Source organism: Pteropus vampyrus, unplaced genomic scaffold, assembly GCF_000151845.1.
Source record: "Pteropus vampyrus isolate Shadow unplaced genomic scaffold, Pvam_2.0 Scaffold184, whole genome shotgun sequence".
NCBI lineage: Eukaryota > Metazoa > Chordata > Mammalia > Chiroptera > Pteropodidae > Pteropus > Pteropus vampyrus.
Window position 1 is genome coordinate 1916670 of NW_011888965.1, and position 25956 is coordinate 1942625.

Here is a 25956-nt window from a genome sequence, read left to right on the forward strand (position 1 = left end):
ATCATGGGTATTACATTTTAAAACTTTGGAAAAAGCAGCTTCACATATTTATTAAGCTGATGATTATTGATTTTATGTCTATTCTAAGTTTCTTCATGTAATTTTGCCTAAATAATCATTTTTGGCATCTATTAAATTATGCGTGTGTGTATTTGTTTCTGATCCCCACAAAACAAATAAGCATTTCAGTTACATTTGATTCTGTGTTTACCTTCCATCTTTCTAAATTATATAGAATTTGGAGATCTACAGCAGAGAATCCCAAAATTTTATCCTCACTATATTGAAATGTCAGCCTTTAGGGTGGCCAGTGCCCTCTAGCCTATTGTTTTAGTATGTAAACAACCTTGTCTATTTACCCCAGGGTTCCATACAAAGATTATCATTTCTTATATGTAGAAGGTACACAGACGAATAGAAAAAGATAGATGATCCTTCTCTTCTTTCCTTTTCTCTTTTTCTTCTTTCCCTCTGTTTCTCCTTTTCTCACTTTCTTGCCTTCAAACCCCCTGATATATAAAAATCAAAGAAACAAGTAAACCAGGGGTAGGGAGCATTGACAATTTGATGAAGGGAGACAGTCCAGTTCTTATTTCTGTACCTCAAGCTCTATTTAGACAAACTTTATTTACACAGTAAGGAAAAAAATATGTTTTGACAGATTGACTAGTTTCCCTCTGGGTTTCCATTTGCTTTGAGCAAAATTTACAACAGTCTTGTGTAGATGGGGCAAATGTGTTTATGTGTTGGGGTCCATGCCAAATGAAAAAGTTAGATGTGTATTAGCTTCCATAATAGACACAGCACGAATTGAAACAGAAAAGTAATAGAAACCAGTGCAGGGTGTCTAGGCAAAATGAGAAAGCAAATTGCCTGGAATATGAATTGCATTATGAGTATTGTAATGCTCCTATTATTTTCTGAAAATTCAGGATGACTTTATGTTGAACTTGAACCAGAAGGATTACTGTGTCCATTCTGGGTACAATCTATAATAAATGAACTAAAGCAGGTGAACAATGATAATGTTAAAATATCATCATTCGTTTGATGGCCCCACCACCACTTTTCTGATTGCAAAGTAAGTTCTTTAGTCTTGTCCATCGTTTGTCAGTAGTTCTTATGATTAACTTCTTTAAACTCAAACAACTTTGTAAGAATGCTTTAAAATAAGAGGTTTAAGGGCAAAAAAAAAAAAAATACCCCACCTTCTCTTGCTTAGGGAATGCAAGGCAAAATTCAGACTTGAAATATCACTTTCTTTTCTTATGAATGATTGTTCATGGTTTAGTTGTTTATAAACAGACATGCTCTTGTGCTTATTATTACCTAATAATAAATCAAGTTAAATAAGCCAATGTTAAAACTCATACATTGATTCGACAGAAGAAATATTAGTATTAACATCAAATCATGTTGAAGTAGATTCTAGATAGTCGTTTTGTGAGAGCCTATTTTGGGCTAATACTGCTAGAGGGAAATTAATAGAATTGTAGAATATTGCATTTCACATTTGTAAAAATATGTGATGATGGTACTACTGTTTATATGCATGAATGTGGCTGAAGGGAACAATAATTATCTGTACCCCTCCCTGCTTCCACTTTAAGAACCAATATGTCCTCACCTTGTCGGTGATTGTAATAATTTCACTGTAACTTGATTACAGTTTTTAACATGTCAGACCATCACCAGTGTCTTAATCATCACCCACAATTGAAGAAAGGATAGTGGTAAAATTATAGAAACATTAAACTTAAATAAAGCTTCTCATTTGCACTATTAATAGAATCAGAAATATAGACTGCTTTCTCATAAGCACTCATACACAGGAGAATCTTCAAGAAAAGGTAGCTGTATTTTTTTTTTCTTTTCTGAGGCAAAGATAAGATGAGAAACATTGCACTTTGATAAACTACTCAAAACACTATTTTTTTTCTAATTCTTTAAATTTAGAATGTTGAACAAGACTATTTTCCATTTATAACCTTGAGAATTTTCTAAAATTGATGAATAAACAGATAATATAATAAGAAAGAAGTTGTATAGAAATTGATAAGGAATTTGCTTGACTCTCCAGCTATCCCTGGTGCTTTCTATTCCACTCCTTCAATAAATGAGTTTCAGTCTATGTTTCTTATCCTCTCCATGGCAACATAGAGATTTTTAGGGTATAGTTACATGCGCGTGCGCGCACACGCACACACACACACACATACACACACACACACACTAATCAAATTTGGAAAATGATCATTTTTCCTGTTCTAATTGGATGGATTTAACTCTTTTATAGAGCATTAGAACTTTAAAGTATTTCTAATATAAATTTTTCATAATATTGTTTCAGAAAAGAATTAGTGCTTAGTGTAGCACTTGGTGCAGAGTAGGGACTCAACATATTATAAATTTTATCGATAATAAATATTTAAATATATTCTTTTAAAGTTATTTTTCTGTTTAGAGACACATTACTTTCTAACAACAACAAAAAAGCCTGTTTATTTGTTTTTGTGAAATATTCTGACCTTAAATTATTAAACAGCCTAAGGGACCATATGTTTGAGTGTTACCTCTGGAATAACTAACCTTGCAGATTTTGCCAAGCACCAAAGAGCTTCCATGGACACAGGACTCCTAGTGCTAAAACTGGGAAAGTCCCAGGCAAACTAGAACAAATCAGTTACTCTTAAAATTATTTCTCAAGTTGAGGTTGCATTGTATGTAGGTAAATCTGAGCTTTTGGATAATTTCTTACCTAAGAATCAAACAAATGATCTTTCCTTTTATCTGATATATGCATATATATATACACATATATATATACATATGTGTATATATATATGTATATATAACATTATATTCAGCATAGAAAGAGTAAAAAGAAAAGCATGAAAAATTTTCACTAAAGGCTATAACTTTAATTTCAGTTGGTATTAATAGAGATTTCATTACTAATTCATTTAATATTTATGAGTCCACTATGGTTGCCAGTTATCCTTTATGACATCATTTATATGTTGATAGAATAGGAGCACATTTTCTTATCTGAACTTTTTAGAATAGCATTATGTAATTTTTTTTAATAGCCAGAGATTGGAAAAGAGTATTAGATGGAGAATTAACCTCTGAATCATGTTATATACTAGATAATTAGGATTACATTTGCAGTGGTATGGAAACAAATTTAAGGATGAAGTGTTTTGTAGAGCTTCATAACATGATTCATTTTGTACATGTCATAGATCAAAGTATGCCATGTGAACTAGACCATTACTGTGCATTAAAAATCTGAAATAAAACAAGTAACATATGATACAGACATTATCATAGCCCCTAGTGCACAACCAAACATGTTTAAATAATTAGTGTGTTTTCTCTCTGTTTTCTTTCTGTTTAGAATATTATCATTTCAGAATAAGAAATAACAATTAAATGGACTTATGTATAATTATAGTCATATTCACATACATATATGTATGCATGTATCTTTGTATACATTTACATAGATATGTGTTTTAAAATACTACTTGCCAGATCTTTAAAGTTGCCTTCCAATCCTGGTTGAAAATTATACAGGAAATTGTTTCGATATTAGCCATATTTAAACAAATGCCATACTAATTTATATCATTAGAAATATATTTGCATGTGATTTAATTTGGAGAGACACAATTTTAATGAAGTATTCAGATAAACAAATGTTAGTGTCAAATGCAAAAACCCACAGAAGTAGAGCTGCAATTTTAATTGTAACTAAATTTTAATGTATTCATCAAATACATGTCCCACTGTATTTAATGAAAATATATTATTTATATTTCTCCCTTTGAGACCCCTTTGAAGATTGTAAAGCATACTTTCAGGACAGAAAAGAGTCGACATAGTTTGTAAATTAGAGACAATGTTCTTCTGAGTTTATTCTTATTCGTTTGAATGCAGTTTAAAAAATGTACTTGAAGCTTGGTCATATTATTCATGACACATTCCTGTAAGTTTAAGCATGTGATTCTTTGGAGAAAGAGTACAAAAGAAATAAAAAATATTTCGTGAGTAAGAGGGGAAGCTACGCATAGGATATAGAAGGGGCAATGCCAAAAGGAAAGGAAATAGCTACAGGGAAAGGCCATTTTTTTAATTCCTTCCAAAGGGCACTGGTGTATATTTTATAACTGTTTGTCTCTGTTTTCATGAAGTGCTAACTTCTTGAAGCACAAAATTACATGTGTGTGCCAGAAGGCACATGGAAACAAAACACACCAGAAAGCACTGCTGACTCTTAGCCACTGGTTTAATATGGACAGTTTTGGAAAGCTACCACTCAAAATCAAAAGTTAGATTAGAGATGGTACTTTGAGATTTTCTTTCAGACTAAAAAATAGGTTGATAATAGCAAAAGGTCTTTTGCAACTCTAGTATTTGCTGTAAATAATGATATGTCTTTGTAGGTAGTGATGTTTTAATATTGATTCTTAAGTTTTTCCCAGTCCTTAAACAGCAAGCATAGAAAAGGGAGGCTCTTCGCAGGCCAAAATCAAGTTAACTTATTGGATCTAATTCTAAAATTTGGCCCGTGTTTGTATATTCAGAATCTAAATGCTAAAATTTGACTTTGCTAATAACCAATTTTAAGGGGAAACAATTACCCTTTGGTGCCTAAAGATGACTCTGCTTTTCATAAAACATTTAAGGAGATAACTAGTGTTTCATGGGTAATCCAAAGACTTCCATGATTTCCTGTCAGGGAAGCTGCTTTTCCTAATGGTTGTGGCAAGTTTTTGGCAGTAGGTGATGTGGGGCTTATGAGAAGAGTTGTATCTTGTTTACTTCTATATAGAAGCTAAAAATATGGAGCAAAAAATACCTCATGTAGCTAAAAATCTATGTACTACTTAATGTTTTCAGGTGGCAAATGCAACTGTCATTTCATATAAAATTCCTTTCATTAACTATAAAAAACAGTACCTGCCTGCCAGGCTTTGAATGTCCTTTTAACTATAAAAGTAAACAGTAAAGAAATCACACACTTCTAGTGCTTTTTACGATAGATTTGCAGAAAGAAAAATAAAAGGAGAAACCCCTTTATAGCTCACTAACATTAAATAACATCTTAGGAAAGAATGCCATAGTGATTGGAAAGCATCATAAGATCAGTGAAATGACAAAACAGTCAACCCCCATATTCACAGTAGGTATAATAAACTAGTCAAATAATAAATTTTTAAAATCTGTCTTTTACAAAAATATTTTTTGCTTTTCATCTCTTGTATTTTTTAATGATGGCATCTCAATGTTTGCTCCTGTTGTTTTTCTGTCTCATCTAACAGACGTATTTTGATAGTCTGTACTCAAACACAAAGGTTTGTGAGATCTGGAAGAACTTACATATAGTGCAATATAAAAAGCCTATGAAGCTAAGACTCAAATTTATCAATGTCCAGAGGAAAACAGCACTGGCCAACTCTTTCTATATCTTCTCTTCAGGCAGTGATGAAACTGCTGGAAAGCTATAAAAATAAATTGTTTTTCTTAAACATATATCACTCATCTTAGAGTTTAAAGACAATGCCCCTAATGGTGATCGCTATTTGTGCACATGGCTATGGAAGAAGTGAATGAAGAAGTTACACTGTCTGCTTTGTGCATATGAGCAGTGAGCAGACTCTTCTGAGGTTGATGATGTGCCTCCTTAGTGCACGGTCTGCATCTGCTACTCTGCTTCTTAGAGACGTAATATACTTGATAGCATTGCTCAGGGAGAGAAAATACATGTATACATCTTCAGGAATATAAGACCATCTGGTTAGAATTATTTTTAATGGCCAGATTGAATATTACTAGTAGATGTTAATACAGAGAGCAGGAAGGACGTTATAGTGTAATGCACAGCAGTGATCCAGTCTGGGCAGTCACTTAGATGTCTTAGGCAAGAGTAAGTTTTGCATTACTTAGGTTTTCTTCCTAATGTTACTTTAGGTATTTTAGTCATTTACAGCATTGTTTCTGTTCTTTAATTTAGTCAAGGGAAGGTTGATTATTGTCCTCTTTGGAGTTGAAAAAGCTTTGTGAATTTAAATATACATTATATAGAAATCTAATCAATAAAATATTCTTTTATAAATACAGTTAAATATAAATCAAAAGCAGCTACCATCTGTAGCAAATCTTTCATAAAAATCATCGAAGGAACAAAAGCATGTCATTGTACATACCAACCTTTCATTATGCATTATCCAATAAAATGACATTTCGAAAGATTCACAGTGGGTAGCATATGGAATACTCCATAAACACTGATTAGATTTAATAATGTTTGTATCGCTGTTTGGGAACATGTACAAGGAATGCGACAGCCATATATTATTAGCATCAAAATAACTCAGAAGGAAAGCTCCTAATTAAAGCAGGACTGATTTAGAAACTTAGCAAAATTGCAGCCAGAAATAACCACCTACCCACCTGCCCGAGACTTGGGACTTTCTTTTATGCATACAAAACAAACTTGCTTCTTAGGCCTGTGAGATGGCTGCTATGAAAATTATAATGAACTGTGACAATACCATTTTCAGCTTGTCCAGAATGGCACAAAACCTAGTCTCACAAGGACAACGTTGCTGCTCAAGTTAAGGTTTCAGCCAAGTGTCATCAAAGGAAAGCAAGATGTGGTCTGCAGTTGTGTGTGCTGAGCTGTACTCAGTGACTCTCCATGATTGATTAATATCCTCCTGCTTGGCAAATGTGCATATATTAAACAGCATCACAATAGCAAAAATTCGCTCACAGCCTGCCGTAGTAATTGATGCACACCTGTCCTGAAGAGCAATAAGAGAAGGAGATTGTTTAATTGGACAGTTTGAAAACCTGGTTGAGAATGGTTCCCCGCCACTTATAAACTAAATAATTATACTATAATCAATGTCTGTGCCTGCAGTCTAAAATATAAGAATGTTCAACTGGTTTTAATTTTTTGGACAACTGTCTGAGGGCTTATGAAATTTCTGTGTTAGGCATTTAATCTTTTTTCAAAGTTAATATTTTCCTAATATTTATATTACCTTTTTAAATAGCATTTTTTCATACCCTTACCTACAATCCATTTAACTCATTCTTAATTCATCAAAAAGCAAAGATGCCCTTCCAGAAGCAATGACTTTTCTTCCCAGTTGTTAGCTTGGGTCATGTGAGTGTTCTCATTTTGTAATAATATCAAAACATGTATATGTATAGTATTTTGCAGTCTCCTTTAATCATATCATCATTTTATTCTAAAAGTATACTATTAACTCCTTAAGTATTAGATTATTGTTTTTTCTTGATCTAGAATCTGTCAATGCTCCTGTTTACTTTATGCATCTCAGTTTAAATCTAATTTAAATAAAATGTCATTTTCACTGAAAGTTCTAAATTAGTAGTAAATATGCAAATATTTAAATTATTTCCCAAATGTTCTTTTGAGATACTTATTATTTTCTACTTTTATTTTACTTTGGGAAAAATAATTTATAAGCTAAATAATATTTAAACATATAAATATTCTATTAATTTGATTCGTAAAATGAGCTCAAGAAACTTCTCATATATATTAGACTATATAGCCATATTCATTTTTTGCTAGTACATTAGTATTTTTATCTAAATTAATTTTTATCCACTAATGAGTGTTAGGAAGCACTGTACATCATTAAAAGTCTTTATTCCTAGATTAAGTATTTCCCAAGATTTATTATGATATAAACATATTCTTTTCACCTCCCCCCCCGCTTTCCATCAGAAAATAGCTTTAAGGCATCATGATAAAAATTATAATATATTTATAGAAAAAGGGTAAATCAAAAGCAGTAAAGATGAAAGAATCGGATTAGACTTTCCATTTGCTTACTCAATATGGTGTATCTTATGCCCAGGTTTCCATCTTTACAGAATTTACTGAGTATGTTTCAACCACACTGCAATCTAAATGATTTTTTTTTTCTCTGCCATCTGCTGTTCAGTTAATATGTGTTTGGATATGTGTTTTATGCAAAGTAGCTAACAATCTAACATTTTGGGACACTTTGCTGTTATGTCTTGACAATGCCTGGGCATTTGTGGATAAAAGAGTTGTATTTTTGCTTGTATATATAAATGAGTAAAACTCACTCCCTGCCCCCACTATTGTCCTCACTAAAATGAGAATACATTGAGATGCTAAAGGAAAATACCCACTTTAAAAACAACGATAACAAAAAAAAATACTAAACTTATATCAGGGTGATTCAAGTATTAATATACAATAGAAATATACATTAACAATTGTATAAGTGTCCCATCACTTATTTGCAACTTATCTCTACATCAGAATTTCCTTAGACCAGCCAATGACGACTTTCAGTATTCTCAGGCAGCAACATGTCTTCCAGGGAACCTGGGTGTTACAAAGGGGAGAGCATACAGGAGGGAGCCAGCCAGGTGCTCTGCTTATAGTCAGCTTAATCATAGAATGTTTCTATTATCACTATAGCTCTAATTCTATTGCTGTTCCCTAGGTAACTGCCTAACACTTACAAGTCTTCTCTTGGTATTGTCACAAAGTAGCTCTAAAATATGTCTCAAAGTCTATCTAGGTACATCCACTGGCATTTTTTCCTGCCCTCCCTCTATTCACACACACACACACACACACACACACACACACACACACACACACACACACACACACACAAACACACACACCCCCTTTGCTCCTAAGCAAGGTCTTTGTGAACTAAATTGCAAGGGGAGAAAGAGACAGTCACTGACCCCTCTACCTTGAACTTGGATGAACCCGGAGACTACTCAGATATACAAGTAAAAATTTGGATTCATCATGTATTTGTGTGTGTGTGTGTATAGAATTAGTGACCTAAATAGAAGTTTGCCTTTTTTTTTTAACATGGTAAAAAACACGTAATATGAGATCTACTCTCTTAACATATTTTTAAGTGTACAATACAATACAATATTTGTAACTATAAGCACAGTGTTGCCACAGATCTCTAGAACTTTTTAATCTTGCATGACTGAAACTATACCATTGAACAGCAACTCCCCATTTTCCCTCCCCACAAGCTCCTGGCGACCACCATTATACTTTCTGCTTCTATAAGTTTGACTACTTTAGATACCTCATATATGTGGTATCGTGCAGTATTTGTTGTCCTTCTCTGGCTTATTTCACTTAGCATAATGTTCTCCAGTTACATCTATGTTGTAGCATATGACAGATTTCCTTCTTTTTAATGGTTGAATAATATTTTATTGTGTAAATATACCACATTTTCTTTATTCATGTATTGATAGACATTTAGATTTTTGCCACCTCTTAGCTATTGCGAATGATGCTAGAATGAACGTGGGAGTGCAAATATCTGAGATCCTGCCTTCTTTTTTCAGTCCAAGTTCTTGCTTTGAATAACACATTGACATTGAAACACATACGATTCCTAAGATCACATAATTTTTTGAGATGTCAGAAACACTTAGAGGCAGCAAATACATTAAAGATAGATCTGCAGTCCTACTTTATATCCATGTCACAGACTGAACACTACTGAAGCTATTTGTTATTGTTTGTTTTCCTCAAGCAGAAAAATTTCACAGGACACATTTTTATCTTTCCAACAAAAGAAAGAAAAGAAAGAATATGTTATTTGGAAGTAAAGCCACTGTATTTGAATAGCTTCTTCTATAGAAAGAATCTAAAAATGTCTTTCACAATTAATGCAATTTCATATTTAAGGTAAACATTAAATTGATACTAGAAAAAAACACAGCACCTACTAGCATTAAAGTACAATTAATAAATTCTTACATATGTATATACACATACTACATACATGTGTAGGTACATACATATATACATACACATAAATGCATATATGTTTAGAGAACCTTAAAAATAGATAAAGAGTTGCCAAAAGCCTAGAAATGTGGTGCAAAAAAAAAAAAAAGTTTTTGAGAGACTTCTAATGTCAGGAACGGCAAACAGCACAAATCAAGATATGAGTCCTCAATAAGCCATGGTGTTAGAAACATAAAGTAGTGTTTCAGTGCTATTATTTATTTTAGAGTAACACGTCTGCCTTTGAGATAGTTTATTATAGCTTAAATTCAGGATGAAGTTGCCAAGTACTTATTAGGCCCTTAACCTTATTTTAGAAATCATAGGAAATACAAAAAATGCACAAAATATATATTTTACCACCAATTACTTTTGATCTAGAATAGAAAGTTTTAGTATAAAATTAAGCAACTAGCTTGTATAATATATTCAAGTACCTCCATTAAAGAAATCCAAGCACTTTAATTACTGTTTCTCAAGATGCTCATGCTTCTATTTAACCTGAATACTTATAGAATCTGTCACTTTATAGCTGGAAGGAATCTTACAAAATTTCTACTTTAGTCTCTCCATTTTCATTTCTGTGAAAAGTGAATTCTATAGACCCACCCTTTCCATGCAAAAAAGGGATTAAATATGTTACCTCAGTTCATAGTTTATTCAAATACCTCTTACCTGGATGAGTCAACTTGGTTTAGAAGATTTTTCTTTTCTTTCTTTTTCTTTTTTCTTTTCTTTTTTTTTTTTTTTTGATAACACTTCTTTACCTCACTGGTGATTTTAGTTAAGGAAAGATAAACAAAAAATAATATAGCATTTTCAGCTGAATTTGAAACTACTGTTTGGATTGAAAATGCATGTTTGGAAACTATCTACAAGTCAGTCTAATAATCCCCAAACCCAAAATAGGCATTTGAAAACAAATATAAGAAACTAGAAAAATAAAATGCCCAAAGAATTTAGAGAATTATTTTACAGTGAACAATCCCAAATACCTAGATTTTCATTCTAAAGCATCAGACATAGCAGAAGTACTTGTGTAGTAAAAATTTAAAAAATAAAAATTACAAAGAGTACACACAAAAATGATGAAACAGGGATTCTCAGATACTTGGCACCACCATTTTTAACGAATTTTATAACTGTTTACAGTTATTCTTGAGTCTGTCATAATATGTCTTAAACTCAGTTCTGTCACTACCCAAAACAATAAAACTCCGTTCCCCGGGGATATATCCTTTGGCAAATTCACACTACATATTTTGCTTCATTGACATTTGTAGTAAAATGATCTTTTCTAATCATTGGAAACTGTTAGCACAGACTGTGGGATCTGATATTTTACTCTCTTAGCTAAAGTTTTAAGTCCAGGATGTTCTTTATTTTCAGGGGTGCATATCAAGACCAAACATATTCAGATGAAAGGCATGTTTATTGCACCAACAAGAGTGTTAAGGGAGCACTATTAAGGCACCATTCTGATCTAGATCTGATTGGAAAAGAGGAAGTCTTTGCTCCATTTTTCTTTGCTTTGCAGTTCTCACTGTTGCCACCCAAGCTGATCTCCAAGATATCAAAAACCCACTGACTTCCAACTGCCTGTTAGATATGACCATCACAATGTTTGTAAATAAATGTAGGAAAACAAATGTAGATATCTATTCATAGATATCTCAAGCTCACTGTGTTGAAAACTAGTCATTATTTTCCCTCCTTCCTCCCCCACCCAAAATAATGTTCCCTTTCTTGTCTCCTAAGTTCTGTTAAAGAACAAGTAAACACCAAGCATACTCTGAGTCAGGTGGACTAGAATACCTAAGTGGTATCCTCAATACTTCTCTCTCTCTAACCACTGACATCTAGTCAGTCACCACATCCCATGGTCTCTATCTCCTCGATATTTCTTATATCTACTTTTTGCTTTCTATTCAGTGTTACTCTGTTAGCTTCCTAGGTGCTCTCCCAGGGTTCAGTGTCTCACTTCTCCAAACCATCCTTCTTACTGTCACCAGAGTTAGATTCCTACAAACATGTAAGGTCATATTATTCTTCTATATAAAAACCATTGATTACTCATTGCCTACAAAGTAAACTCGAAAACTTTAACATGCATTTTACACCTTTCTAGGTGTAGGTTCAATAACCAGGTCTATGAAATGAACTGACGATAGGCAGATTAACAGGAAAAGGAGTATACAGATTTATTAATTTTTGATATATGCACAGGGACATCACAAAGGGAAAAAGAGAACACCCAAGCAAACAATGAGATTATGAGATTTGAGAGCTCATATACTATCTTAATAGGAGAAGTGGAGAGGAGCTGTAGACCACTTGGAGGAGAGTAAAGGATTTTTAGAAAAGATGAATGGCCCCTTAGAAGAATAGATGGAAGTATAATAGTGTATGACAAAGTTTGAGATCAACTTATAGTCTCCTTTCCTGTGATTAAAGGCAACCTTCTCTGGTCGATGAAACCCTGGGGCGAAGATTTATGACAATTGAGTTTCTTTTAGAGGATCTGTCTTAAACAAATAAGGGGAGTTCAGAGAAAGCCTCTCTCTGCATTTGCTGTTTTTGCAAGTGCCTTCAACTCAAAATAACCCTCATGCCAAAGAGGTATATGTTATTAGGGTGGCTTGTTCTGCTACTCATGACAGGCATCTCCTCTGCATCTCCTTGTGTCCCCAAATTATGTTACCTCAGAATAGTAAAAGTTTCTTGATAATTCTAGATATTTTTATACCATTGCTCATGTTATTCTCATTGCCTGGGGTGTCTTCTTCTTTGGGTAGGGAAATCCTTTCCATACCTCCAGATGGAACTGGAAAGTTACTTTCTTCTGAAACCTTTCCCAATAATCTCAGAATCACTCCTTTCTGTGTGTTTCCACATCTTTCTTGGAGTTTAGTTTATTTTGCCACACACTTTTCTTTATTTTTCAAACAAAAGAAAATAAGCATGCTGGTTAAATGCGTAGTTTTGTATTGTGGGGTCGTGGGGAAGGGTACCCAGGTTCAAATCCTGAATCCACTCCTTACTATAAAGATGTCACACAGAAAGTCAGTGACTTCCCCAAAGCCAATTTCATCATGTGAAAATGGAGTTACTAATAGTATATATGTGTCATAAGACCATTGGGAGGATTAAATAAGACAAGGCTTATAAAGCATTTAGCTCAGAGTCTGATTCATTGTAAGAATTCAGTAAACATTAGTTCCTGCTACTGCTGCTCTGCTATTATTTATCTGTCTCCCAACACTAGTTTATAAATTCGGTGATGGTTAGAAGCCATGTCTTATCACTTTACTTTCTTTTTCTCTACTTAATCTCTCACAATTTCTTATACATTGTAGCCACAGGATAAATGACACTGAGAGCTGAATGTGAGGTAGGGCTGGAGGTAGGACTTGATCTCATTAACATCTGTGTATGCATACTCTGAATATTAAATAATAATACTGACATTCCAAAATATACACATCAATCTCAAAATGTTATAATCATAACTCTTCTGTTACTCTAAACACAACTATTTATGTGCCAATCTCAATAGTTATGTATTGCCTAATACCTGCTGTTTTTTAGCTTCCTTTGATTCTATGTAATATTCTTAGTAACTTACCAGATATACTTTAACTGGATATTTATATAATATATCTACTTCTCATCAGTAGTTTGGATCTACTAACTAGACTTACTATCATTCAGACAGTATTCTATATTCCATTAGTTCCAGGATTTTTTTATTATCATTGTTAGTGTATGTTGTATGTGTCTGTGTTAATTTAAGATAGCATTTTTTATGCCTTTATGCGAAAGAAATCTGATCTTATCACTTTCTTGTTTAAAACTCTTCAATGACTTATATTTTTCTGAGGAAAAAATTCAAAATGTCAAGAGACCTGTAGAATCTGGCCCCTATGTACCTCAGAAACTGTCTCCCTCCTGTCTCCCACTTATTCTGTAAGCTCTAGGTTTCCAGGCCTTTTTTTCTTCTTTGCATGTCTAGAATATTTAATATCTTGCAGAGCTTCCACTCACCCTCCCCCAGTGCTCCTTCTCCTGGCATTTTCCTTTCAGGTCTCAGTTTTAATGTTTCATCCTTCAAGAGGGCCACCCACACCCCCAATAAGTCTACTAGGTCTTCCAAATATAACACTCTTTAACAACCTATGCTTTGCAATCAAAATTCTTTAATTTGTAATTTAGATTGTTTAAAATGTATTTGTTTCATGTATGTTTTCCCGCTAAATTGTAATCTCCGTGAAGGCAGTGACTAGTGACTTTATGTGAATATTCATTACTATATCCTAAGCACCTAGAAGATACCTGGAACATAGTAGGCACTTTATATATTTGTTCGACTAAATGAATGGCAAGATCACTCTATTGGGTTTCTAAGAATGCAAAGATAGATTCTGTCTTCCAAGGGAGGGTGAAAAGAAATATGCACAAAAGACACAAGGAAGTGAGTAATGAATGGGAATAGAGAAAAGTAAGAGTGCTGAGTGTACCCCTTACTTCTATAATAACCATCGAATTTGTGGCTTTAACTGGAAGCTGATTTAAAAGCATTTTCTTTATACCCAGCTGACTTAGGCCATTTGTGGAAAAGTGTGGCCATTACAAAATCGTTCCATCTCCCATTAACATAATTGCCTCCTATATGTTAAAAACTGGGAATTTTGTTTCAAAATCCCTCATTGACTATGCTATCTTTGTTATATTGTTTAAATACCCTATGCCTATATTTTGTAATCTGATTTTTTGAAGATTTTTAGTCTATATTCTGGATTATTTTAAAGTACCATGTTGAATCCAAATGAAAATTAATATATGCATTCCATATTGTCCTTGTTAATGTTTCACATTTTAAAGTATTTGTCGACACATATTTATCACATAATGTTATTTGTAAGTACATTTCAGCTACTTTAATATGCCTTAATATTGTTTTAAGGTAAATTTTTTGAAATACTAACAACTTTTTACTAAAAATGATGTATTCAAATTACATGGAAAAATTAATATTTTTTTTAGCATTCAGAGGAATCTTTTTGACAGGTCATGGAAAGAGGAAATGCTTTCTATATTCTTCAATAGGTTGTATATTTGTGACTCTTTTATTTAAATGAGTATGTCATGTTGCTAACTAAAGCTTGTGTGAAGGTTAAGTGGATCTCAAGCTGATTTTTTCATGTTCTCAACAATCCAGCAGCAATGCTATTTAAAATTTCAAGTTTTTTTATTAAAATCATAACTAATACACTGCCTACAAAGATGAGGAATTTTAAACAGATTTGACTTAATTAGCTATGAGATACATAAACTTCATCCCCAGTGCTCTGTGAATACTTATTCCAGTTCTAATGGAACAAGCGTTCTGTGTTAATTACTCTTTACATCAAGATTAAGTATAATGATAAACAGTTTTCTCTGCCAAGTATTTGATGGAGTAATACTATGAAGGAGAGGAAAAAGTTTCACTCATCTGTTTTGGGGTCTATGGCCAGGTCCAAAATTTAAACTGGCAAAGATAGATTAGCAGGAGAAAAACATACAAATCTATTGAATGTAACTTTCATGTGACATGGTAGCCTTTATTAGGAAATTAAGACCCAAAGAAATCATTAGACCTGAGAATTTTTATGCTAGGATTGATAAAGAGTGGAAAGTCATGGAAAGATATGATAGGGTGAAGAGTACGAGGTAAGCGTAATAAACTGAGGGGAACTTAGCAAGTCCCCTTCATTTGGATTCTTCTTGATGTCCCTCCATCTTGGAGATAAAGATGGTCCTTTCCTCTGGATATAAGAAGGCCCCTCTCACACGAAGGCCTTATGACTTATTTCTGGAGAGGAGTGCCAAGAGAAGGTCAGAGTGGCCTTCTGCTTCTTCTATTTTCTCAAAGGCCTTCAGCTTAAAATATTCAATATGCCATAGTGCTATGTTTTGGGGTAGCATATTCTGAACCCCATCATCTATTTTATCAGTTAGAAGGCAAAGGTTACAACACCTAACTTCAACTAATTTATGTTCAGGCAGGTACAATTACAAAAAAAAAGTCAATAGATAATATACTAAAAGTGTAAAGAAAATAATTTACCTTCTATTTAAGTACATGCCTATGGATGAATTATAGCTACCTCAGGTTGGATTTTTTAATTGAAGTATAATTGACATACAACACTATGTTAGTTTCAGATGTACAACATACTGATTCAACATTTGTATACACTGCAAAGTGATCATCACAATAAGTTCAGCTAGCATCCATCACCACACAAAGTCACAATTTTTTTTCTTGTGATGAGAACTTTTAAGATTTACTTTCTTAGCAACTTTCAAAGTAGCAATATAATATTATTAACTATAGTCACCATCCTATACATGACACCCCCATGACCTATTTTATATGTGGAAGTTAGTACCTCTCGATCCCCATTACCCATTTCACCCACTCCCAACCACCTCTCCCCTTTGGCAACCACCAATCTGTCCTCTGTACCTATGAGTTTTGTTTTGGTTTGTTCATTAATTTATTTTGTTTTTGAATTTCATATGTAAGTGAAATCATATGGTATTTGTCTTTCTCTGTCTAATTTATTTCATTTAGTGTAGCACTCTCTAGGTCCATCCGCATTGTCACAAATGTCAAGATTCCATCATTCTTCATGGCTGAGTGTATTAGATTGTGTGCATGTATGTGTATCACATCTTTATTTTCTTTTTTTTTACTTTAAAAGAATTAAGGTTATTGGGGTAACATTGGTTAATACAATTGTATAATCTTCAGGTATACATTATAATTTGACATCTATATATTCTATTTTGTGTTTACCACCCAAAGTCCAATTTCCTTCAGCTACATGTCCATGAGTCTCTGTTTGTCTTGTTCATTTGTTTCTTTCAGGTTTAGATCACACATATAAGTGATATCATGCGATTCAACTTTTTCGATCTGGCTTATTTCGCTTAGCACGATTATCTTGAGGTCCATTCAAGTAGTCGCAAATGACAGTATTTCATCTCTTCTTATGGCTGAGTAATATTCCATTGTATATATGTACCACAGCTTGTTTAGCCATTCATCTACCGTAGGACACTTCAGTTGCTTCCATACACTGGCCACTGTGAATAATGCTGCTATGAACCTCGGCGTGCAACTATCTTTTCGGATATGGGTTTTCAAGTCTTTGGGGAAAATACCCAGTAGAGGGATTGCTGGATCATATGGTAGGTTAATTCTTAGAGTTTTGAGGAACTTCCATACTGTTTTCCATAGTGTCTGTACCAATTTGCAGTCCCACCAGCAGTGTATGAGGGTTCCTTTTTCTCCACATCCTCTCCAACATTTGTTATTACTTGTCCTGTTGATTATAGCTATCCTAACAGGTGTGACATGGTATCTCATTGTGGTTTTGATTTGCATTTCCCTAATAGCTAGCGATGTTGAGCATCTTTTCATATATTTGTCGGCCATTTGTATGTCCTCTAGGGAAAAGTGTCTGTTCAGGTCCTCTGCCCATTTTTTGGTTGAATCATTTGTTTTTTGTTGTTGTTGTTGTTATTGTTGTTAAGTTGTATGAGTTCTTAGTATATTTTGGATATTAGGCCCCTATCAGAGACATTGCTTGCAAATATATTTTCCCATTCAGATGGTTCACCCTTTACCTTGTTGATTTCTTTTGCTGAGCAGAAACTTTTTAGTTCGATGTAGTCCCATTCATTTATTTTAGCTTTTACTTCCCTCGCCTTTGAGGTCAAAGTAATAAAATCCTTTTTTAAGTCCAAGGTCCTTGTCTTTAGTTCCTATTTTTCTTCTATGCATTTTATTGTTTCAGGTCTTATATTCAGGTCCTTAATTCATTTTGAGTTCATTTTGGTGTGTGATGAGAGACAAGAGTCTAGTTTCATTCTTTTACAGGTAGCTTTCCAGTTTTCTCAGCACCGTTGATTGAAGAGCCTTTGCTTTATACACTATGTTTTCGACTTTCTGTGTCAAAAATTATTTGCCCATGTAAATATGGGTTTACTTCTGGACTCTCAATTCTGTTCCACTGGTCTGTGCATCTGTTTTGCGGCAAATACCATGCCATTTTGGTTACTGTCACTTTGTAGTATAATTTGAAGTCGGGCAGAGTGATGCCTCTAACCTAGTTCTTTTTTCTCTGGATGGCTTTGGCATTTCGGGGTCTTTTGTGCTTCCATACAAATCTGATGATTTTTTGTTCTGTTTCTTTAAAAAAATGATGATGAGATTTTGATGGGGATTGCATTAAATTTGTATAATGCTTTAGGTAATAAGGTCATTTTAACTATGTTGATTTTTTTCAATCCAAGAACACGGAATATCTTTCCATTTCTTTGTATCTTCTTCGATTTCTTTTAATAGGGTTTTGTAGTTTTCATTATATAGGTCTTTCACGTGTTTCGTTAAATTTATTCCAATTTTTTTTTCTTTTTGGTACAATTGCAAAAGGAATTGTTTTTTCTACTTCTTCTGCCAATTCATTATTAAAGTATAGGAACGCTATGGATTTTCGAACATTGATTTTGTATCAAGAAACTTTACTGTATTTGCCTATTGTTTCGAGTAGTGTTCTTCTGGAGTCTTTAGGGTTTTCTATATAGAGAATCATGTCATCTTCAAATAGTGACAGTTTGACTTCTTCGTTTCCTATTTGGATGCCTTTTATATTTTTCTCTTGTCTGATTGCACTTGCTAAGACCCACAATATTGTATCGAATAACAGTGTCAATAATGAACAACCTTGCATTGTTCCTGATCTTTGAGGGAAGGTTTTTAGGTTTTCACCATTCAGTATAATGTTGGTTGAGGGTTTGTCATAGATGGCTTGTATTATGTTAAGGTACTTTGCTTCTATATGAATTTTGTTAAGAGTTTTGGTCATAAATGGATGTCGTATCTTCTCAAAGGCTTTTTTTGCATCCGTTGATATGATTAAACGATTCTTATTTTTTAATTTCTTTATGCGGCGTATCACATTAATCGATTTGCGTATATTGAACCATCCCTGTGCCCCTTGGATGAAGCCCACTTGATCATGGTGTATAATATTTTTAATATGTTGCTGTATTCGGTTTGCTAGTATCTTATTTAGGATTTTTGCATCTGCGTTCTTAGAAATATTGGTCTATAGTTTTTTTTTGTTTGTTTATTTGTCTAATCCTTACCAGATTTTGGTAGCAGAGTAATATTGGCTTCATAACATGAGTTTGGGAGTATTGCCTTCCCTTTGATTTTTTGGAAGAGTTTGAAGAGAATAGGTATTAAATCTTTGAATGTTTGATAGAATTCACTGGTAAAGCCATCTGGTCTTGGACTTTTACTTTTTGTTTTTCCAGAAAGAAGATTTATTATATAAAGGTCTCTCTTTAGCCTGCTGAAAAAAAGGTATTTTTCTTTTGGTTTCCAGTAGGTGGCGTCTAAGCCTCTTGGATCCCTGCTTTACATAAAGCCTTAAAAATGCCTTTTTATTTTCTCATAGATATTTAATCATGCTTGCTACCCTCAGTTTCAGTTCCTGTCAGTGTTAGCGACAGTGTCAGCAGTGTTTGCTCAGATTCCCCTGGGGCTCCGGGGTAATCAGTCTCGTAGGGTATGCGGGGAGGTGAGCTCTGGGTTGTGGGTTGGAGACTGCGGTTCAGCCTCTGTTTTGCACCTGCTGATGGTAAAAATCAACTGTTGTTTCTCTGCTATCCAGTTCTACTTCTTTGCTTTTTGCCCTGATGATTGGGCCCAATTGGGTACTTGAGGCTTATATGCCATTCTTGAGTAAGGAGTGGTAGGTAGGGCTCTGGGACTTGAAAGGGAAAAGAGGTAATTCACCAGTAGATGAGAATGAGCAAATATGTGGTAAATTCTTGCTGGGCCACCCAGAAACAACAGGGCACATCTAACAAACATATTCTTGCATGGATCTTCCCTGTTTGCTGCACTCAATTCACATGTGCTAAGGTGAATAGGCTAAGCCTACCTTCCTGAAACATGTTTTTTATCTGAATTCCTTTAGATAGGTAAGAAGGAGGTAAAAACAAACAAACAATCATACATAACTCTTCTTCAGTTTGTTGGACTTTAATTGTTTTTAGCTTTAAATAATTTGATGTGGATACTCATTCTGGACCCATACAAATTATTATGTTCGTTAATCCGTTTTTAATTATTTTTTTTTGTATGGTATAAGACAGTGGTCCAGTTTCATTCTTGTGCAGTTTTCCCAATACCATTTATTGAAAAGACTTTCCTTATTCCATGTATGTTCTTGCCTCATTGTCATAAATTAATTAACCATACAGGCGTGGGTTTATTTCTGAACTCTCTATTCTGTTCCATTGATCTATGTGCCTGTTTTTATGCCAGTATCACACTGTTTTGATTACTATAGCTTTGTAAAAATAATTGAAATCAGGGAACATTATGCCTCCATCATTTTTTTTTTCCTCTCAAGATTGCTTTGGTTATTTGGGATCTTTCTTGGTTCCATATAAATTTTAAGATTGTTTGTTCTATTTATCTGAAAAGTGCCATTGGAATTTTGGTAGGGATTGAATTGAATGTGTACACTGCTTTGGGTAATGTAAGCATTTTTACAAAATTAATTCTTCTCATCCATGAGCATGGAATATCCACCTTTTTGTGTCTTCAGTTTCTTTCATCAATGTCTTATAGTTTTCAGTATGCAGGTCTTTCACTTATTTTTTAAAATATATTTCTAGTTATTATATGCTTTTTGACACAATCATAAATGAAATTGTTTTCTGAATTTCTAATAGTTTGTTGTTGGTGTATAAATATGCAACAGATTTCTGTATATTGATTCTGTACCCTGAAACTTTACTGAATTTGTTATTTCTGTTTTTAGCAGAATCTTTAGGGTTTTCTATATATAAAATCATGGCATACAAAAATAGTGACAGTTTTACTTCTTTCTAATTTAGATATCATTTATTTCTTTTCCCCCATAATAAAAAATTAACAAGAAAAAACTAAGCAGAAGTTTATTAATATGCACACCTCATGTATACTTTGGAGATATCCTGGTAAAAGTGAGTTAATTCCCTGAGGTAGCCTAAATCACCAATTTAAATACCATCTCCAGCTAAAGATAAAAGAAAGGTGTGAAGACACCAGTTATTGGGGGAGGAGAGTTACCAGGAAAAGCACCATTAAAAAAAAAAAAAAAGAGTAAGGTTTGTTGTGCAGATTTAAATCTGCAATTTCATCATTGATTCATCCTTCTCTTCCTGGTAAGGAGAGGGAGACACCCTCACAAATGGAGATTTCCTTTATAAATGTAAATATTCCTTTCAAAAGGGTAACTTTTAGTATTCTCAGAAATTTTCCTATCTCTGCTGTTTCTCAATCGGCTCAGAATAACCTGTGCCATAGAAGCATATTTTGGAGTGGCATATTCTGCAACACTTCACTACATTCTAACCCAAGATAGATGAGTGCCTTTTTCTAGTTTCCACAACCCTAAAATCTGAATAGTGGTATTTCTCTGCCTCTTTGGTAAGGTTGTTATGAAGAATACGGGGCATAATGGGAGGAAAAATATATCGAAAATGGTAAAGTCTTATACAAATGCAAATTGATAATGGTAGAATTATTTGTAATATTAGATTATAAACTTCTTCAAGGTCTGTATTAGGCTTTAATGTTATTGTATCCATCACAGTGCTTATTAACATAGTACTAACCAGTATATCGTATTTAGTGGCTGTTCAAAAAAATTAAATAAAAATTTCTAACTGAAATCAAGTGATGAAAAAGGAATGATAGTGTCTAGTTCTTTTTTACCTGCAGTACCAGGCAGGATTAGGTATCATGGTTGCAACTGTGAAAGATTCAGTGCTGACTCATGCTGTTTCTTTTACAAAGTAATCACTGTGAAGATAAGTGAAGAACTTGGAAATTGGGTTGCTGTCCATTTATTATTTCTAAGATAAACTGTTCCCAGAATTTTTCAAATTGTCTCACTTCGGTACACACACAGAATTTCTGAAATCAGTTTTTGTTCTAGGAAAACAAATTTGTGAAATTGTGTATCACTACATGGGCATATTTTAGCTGGTGAAAAATTGTGTCATGATAAATGGGAAACAGTTTTTCACCTTTTTTATCTTTGGCTTTTTCTCTGTGCTGTACAGATGTTGAGGCTTCTGAAATATACAGTTTATTAATTTGCATTGCAAATAGAGTACAAGTAAGTGACCTTTGCAAAGTGTTTCTTTCTGCCTAGCAAGTCTCTGGCATGAGTTTTCTTTATTTAGGGAAGAGAGACTAGAAAGCGAAAATCTCACTTTCATTCCATGCTAAGAAATGAAGGGTGTTGTCTTATTTCCATAACTCTTAAATAGGACGTTTAACACATTTTAAAAAGTAAAAAAAAAAAAAAATGGTGATATTCTTAGAAGTGAAATCAAAATGTGTACGTAGTATTACATATAATTTTCATTGGTAAAAGAAGAGTCAGAAATGCATTAATTCTTTCAGTTCTGTTGACATCAAAATGAACTTGAGGGTTGAAAGGTATAATGTTACTTATTAGCAGGGAAGAGGTTGTTGGATTGCTAATGCGGATGCCAATACTTAAGTAGCATAAGAAAGAAAATATGTAGAGGGGGGCATCTCACTTTTAAAATCATGATGTATTCCATAAGTATCAGCTGCAAAGTAATTTTCCAGAAATGGTCTGATTTCCCCATTGACTTCCATTGTATAGGTAGAGCTATGTTCCCATGGAAAATAAATTGGGCCCCAGGTTATAATAAAACACACTGAAGAATTCAGAAAGTGTTATGGAATCAAGTATTTCAAGACACAATTATCAGTATCTGATAAAATAATACTATCACAAAATATTAATACACTGTGGTGGATCTTAAAATAGCATGCCACAAACTGTGCTATTATTCTTTTACAATTCCAAGTTTATTACCTTTCTATTTAAAGATATTTTACTTATGTGATCATTATTGATTTTTAATAAATTTAATTCTAATTTTAGAAGGTGGATTTAGTTCCCTATATTCTTCATGGTTAGCCTGCTTACCTTTCTCTGAAGCATTTTTATAATCTAACATTTAAAAGGGAGGGAGCAATTGGGGGGATTGTTTTATGAACTATATAGATGCCTAACCAATGTACTGTGTACTTGATACTAATTTAAATATTTTTTTTTAAAAAAAGTTAATAGCCATAGAAGAAAGACCAGAAGGAAATGCCCCAAAATGTTCACAATACTTGCTTCTGAGTTGTTGAAAATTTTAGTTCACTTATTTATGTTTTTTAGATTTCTAAGTCACCTAAGGAGATAATTTTCTATAAATATATCTTCTATAATCAGGAAGAAAATATTATAATTTCTTTCTGTAAGTATAAATTTATATATAATGAGATTCCTTTAGTCAGACACATTTATATATTTGGTTCATTTTATGCTTTGGTAGTGATTGTTACCACTTTTTTGATACTATTTGTAAAACAACGATGTAATTAATATCTGGATAAGTAGTTTTTCTAGAGCATACTACTCAGAGTGTAATCTTGGACTGGCAGCCTCAGCAGCACCCGGGAACTTGTTAGAAATTAGTGTTCGGGTTCTTGAGCTCAGGCTCAGCAAATAGGAATCTAGGTTTGAATAAGCTGTTGGGGTGATTAAGGTTCCAGAACTATAGCAGAATCTCTCCCTCCCCTCTCCCTTCCTCCCTCTTCCTCTCCCTTCCCCTCATGTGGGATGGAGAGACACACACACACACACACACCTATTTATTCATAATCTACATATAGAATTTACTGTAACCTCTCTATGTAGAATATGTACATTAAGAGAATTTATACTTTTTTTCTAAGTTTTTTGTTAGTGTTTGTTTCTATCCTACCTTGTTCATAAAAAAATATGAAGCAGTTTTGGCATATTTATACTTATGTGTTTTCATTTAGCAAACCTGTACTAGCAGACCTGTTCTGGGTTATGCATTAAATTCTTATGCCTAATTTATAGTTTTTCAAAACTCACTAAATGATATAATGACTCCAGTAATTTGTTGTGGGCTGAATTGTGTCTGTGCAAAATTCACATATTGAAACCCTAGCCTCTAGAACCTCAGAATGTGACTATTTGGAGATAGGGCCTTTAAGGAGGTAATTAAGTTAAAACGAGGTTCTAAGGGTGGGCCCTAATCCCATGTGACTAGTGTCCTCATAAGAAGAGGAGATTAGGACGCTGACAACACAGAGAGACCACCATGTGAGGACACAGAAGGCAGCCATCTACAACAAGATAAGGGGAGAGGCCACAGAAGAAACCAAACTCGCCAACACCTTGATATTGGATTTCTAGTCTCCAGAATTGTGAGAAAATAAATTTCTGTAGTTTACTTCCCAATCAGTTGCATTTTGTCATGGCAACCCTAGCAAAGTGACATGTAAGTATTTACAGAAATGGTGATATAATTCAACCTTAACATCTAGTGATTGCCTTTGAAGTACTATTGGTTCATGTTCCTTAACAGAAAGCTACAGCTTTACAAAGACTGCCAGAGACCAGTATGAAAAACTGCTCACCATGCACAACAATATGGTAAAGCTCTATGAGAGTCTTGGAGAATACTTTATTTTTGACTCTAAGACAGTGAGCATAGAAGAGTTTTTTGGTGATCTCAGCAACTTCCGAACTTTGTTTCTGGTGAGTAATACATCTTAATGCATTAAAAAGCCTCTTGCTTTTGTTTTAAATAATTTCTTCTATTGACATTTTATGTAACTATTGACCATATTGATTTCATGTTATAGCTCTGTAACAGGAATTGACAGATATTTTAAACCTGTGACATAGTTAAAAATTGTTGGCTTGCTTAATGTACAATGGGGACCTAAATGAATTATCTTCAACTTTAAGTATACATGGGAATTTTTCCACTGAAATTGTATGGAAAATGAATGAATTGGTACATAAATGGCCAATTTTTATACAGCATAATATTACAATTTGACCTAGCTTAAAAATTCATATCTAAAATAATATTTAAGATGCTGTGGTTTATGAACAAATTTCTTTCATATTCTAGATGAGGAACTGATTCTAAATTAGACTGTGTAAATGACCTTGAATACCTAAAATTTCTTTCAGAGCGTGGGCTCTTATTTTAAACCGTAACTCTTGTGCATAACAGCAAATATTAGCATTAATTGGAGGGGAGCAATTAGTGTGCCAGTTCTGATGCTAGAGGAGAACAAAAGCTTTGCTGTATAGATGCTGTGGAAATACTTCTCTGCATCAGCGAAGGAATAGAAGACTACAGACTCTGATGGTAGTAAAGAAAGATATGCACAGTAGGTGATATCAAACAAAAGTTCATGTACTTTAAAGAAGGAATTTTAGCAGTTATCTCCAACAGAAAGATCAGTTAGCAAACTAACACATTGCAGTTTGAGGTATGTTTCTGTCCTCAGAGCAGTTTTGCTAAATAAGGCTCCCTCTCTTAATTGATGGTGTTGCCCCATGAAATCATTCAATTTTGTTGTGACTTGTACAATCTATCAGATACAAATATACTCGTGGAAAGCATTTGTTTTCATCTACTGACTTAGGACCTGGAGCCCAGAGCACCCCAGCTTGAGTTATTACCAGCTCTGGGTTCTATGTCCAAAAACTTTCATAAGTATAATCACTTGTTTTCCTTTTTGCTGAAATTTTGGAATTATTTTGGTCTTTGCTCTTTATCTCTTAATAGAACATGTATTTAAACTTTTAGCTGGCCAATAAGTAGTAATGTGTGTTCTGTTAATGAGTAGTCAATTTATTTTCAAAATTTAAAATTTATAAATATGACATGAACATATGAATATCCAGTATTATTTTCAAAGAGAAAAAAAAGTATGTTGAAAAGAAATGGGGCTAGAAAAGACATTTCAGTTGACACATCGAAAAGATAAATCCAGTAGATTATTTTTGTAACATCAATGTCTATAGGTGAATGGAGAAAAGAAATATAATTAATATTGTCGATCTCTATTAAAAAGTGCCTTGTTTTAACATGGATTGGATCCTAAAATAGTCTGT

The 25956-nt window shown here is 33.5% G+C and overlaps 1 protein-coding gene across 1 annotated transcript in view; it reads left to right on the forward strand.

Annotated features, from left to right (window-relative positions):
- Positions 1 to 25956, forward strand: part of DIAPH2 (diaphanous related formin 2) — a 791459-nt gene that overhangs the window by 551744 nt on the left and 213759 nt on the right. Inside the window, exon 22 of the mRNA XM_011371113.2 lies at positions 24415 to 24579. Within this exon, the coding sequence (XP_011369415.1) occupies positions 24415 to 24579 (165 nt within the window). The remainder of the gene's footprint in view (positions 1 to 24414; positions 24580 to 25956) is intronic.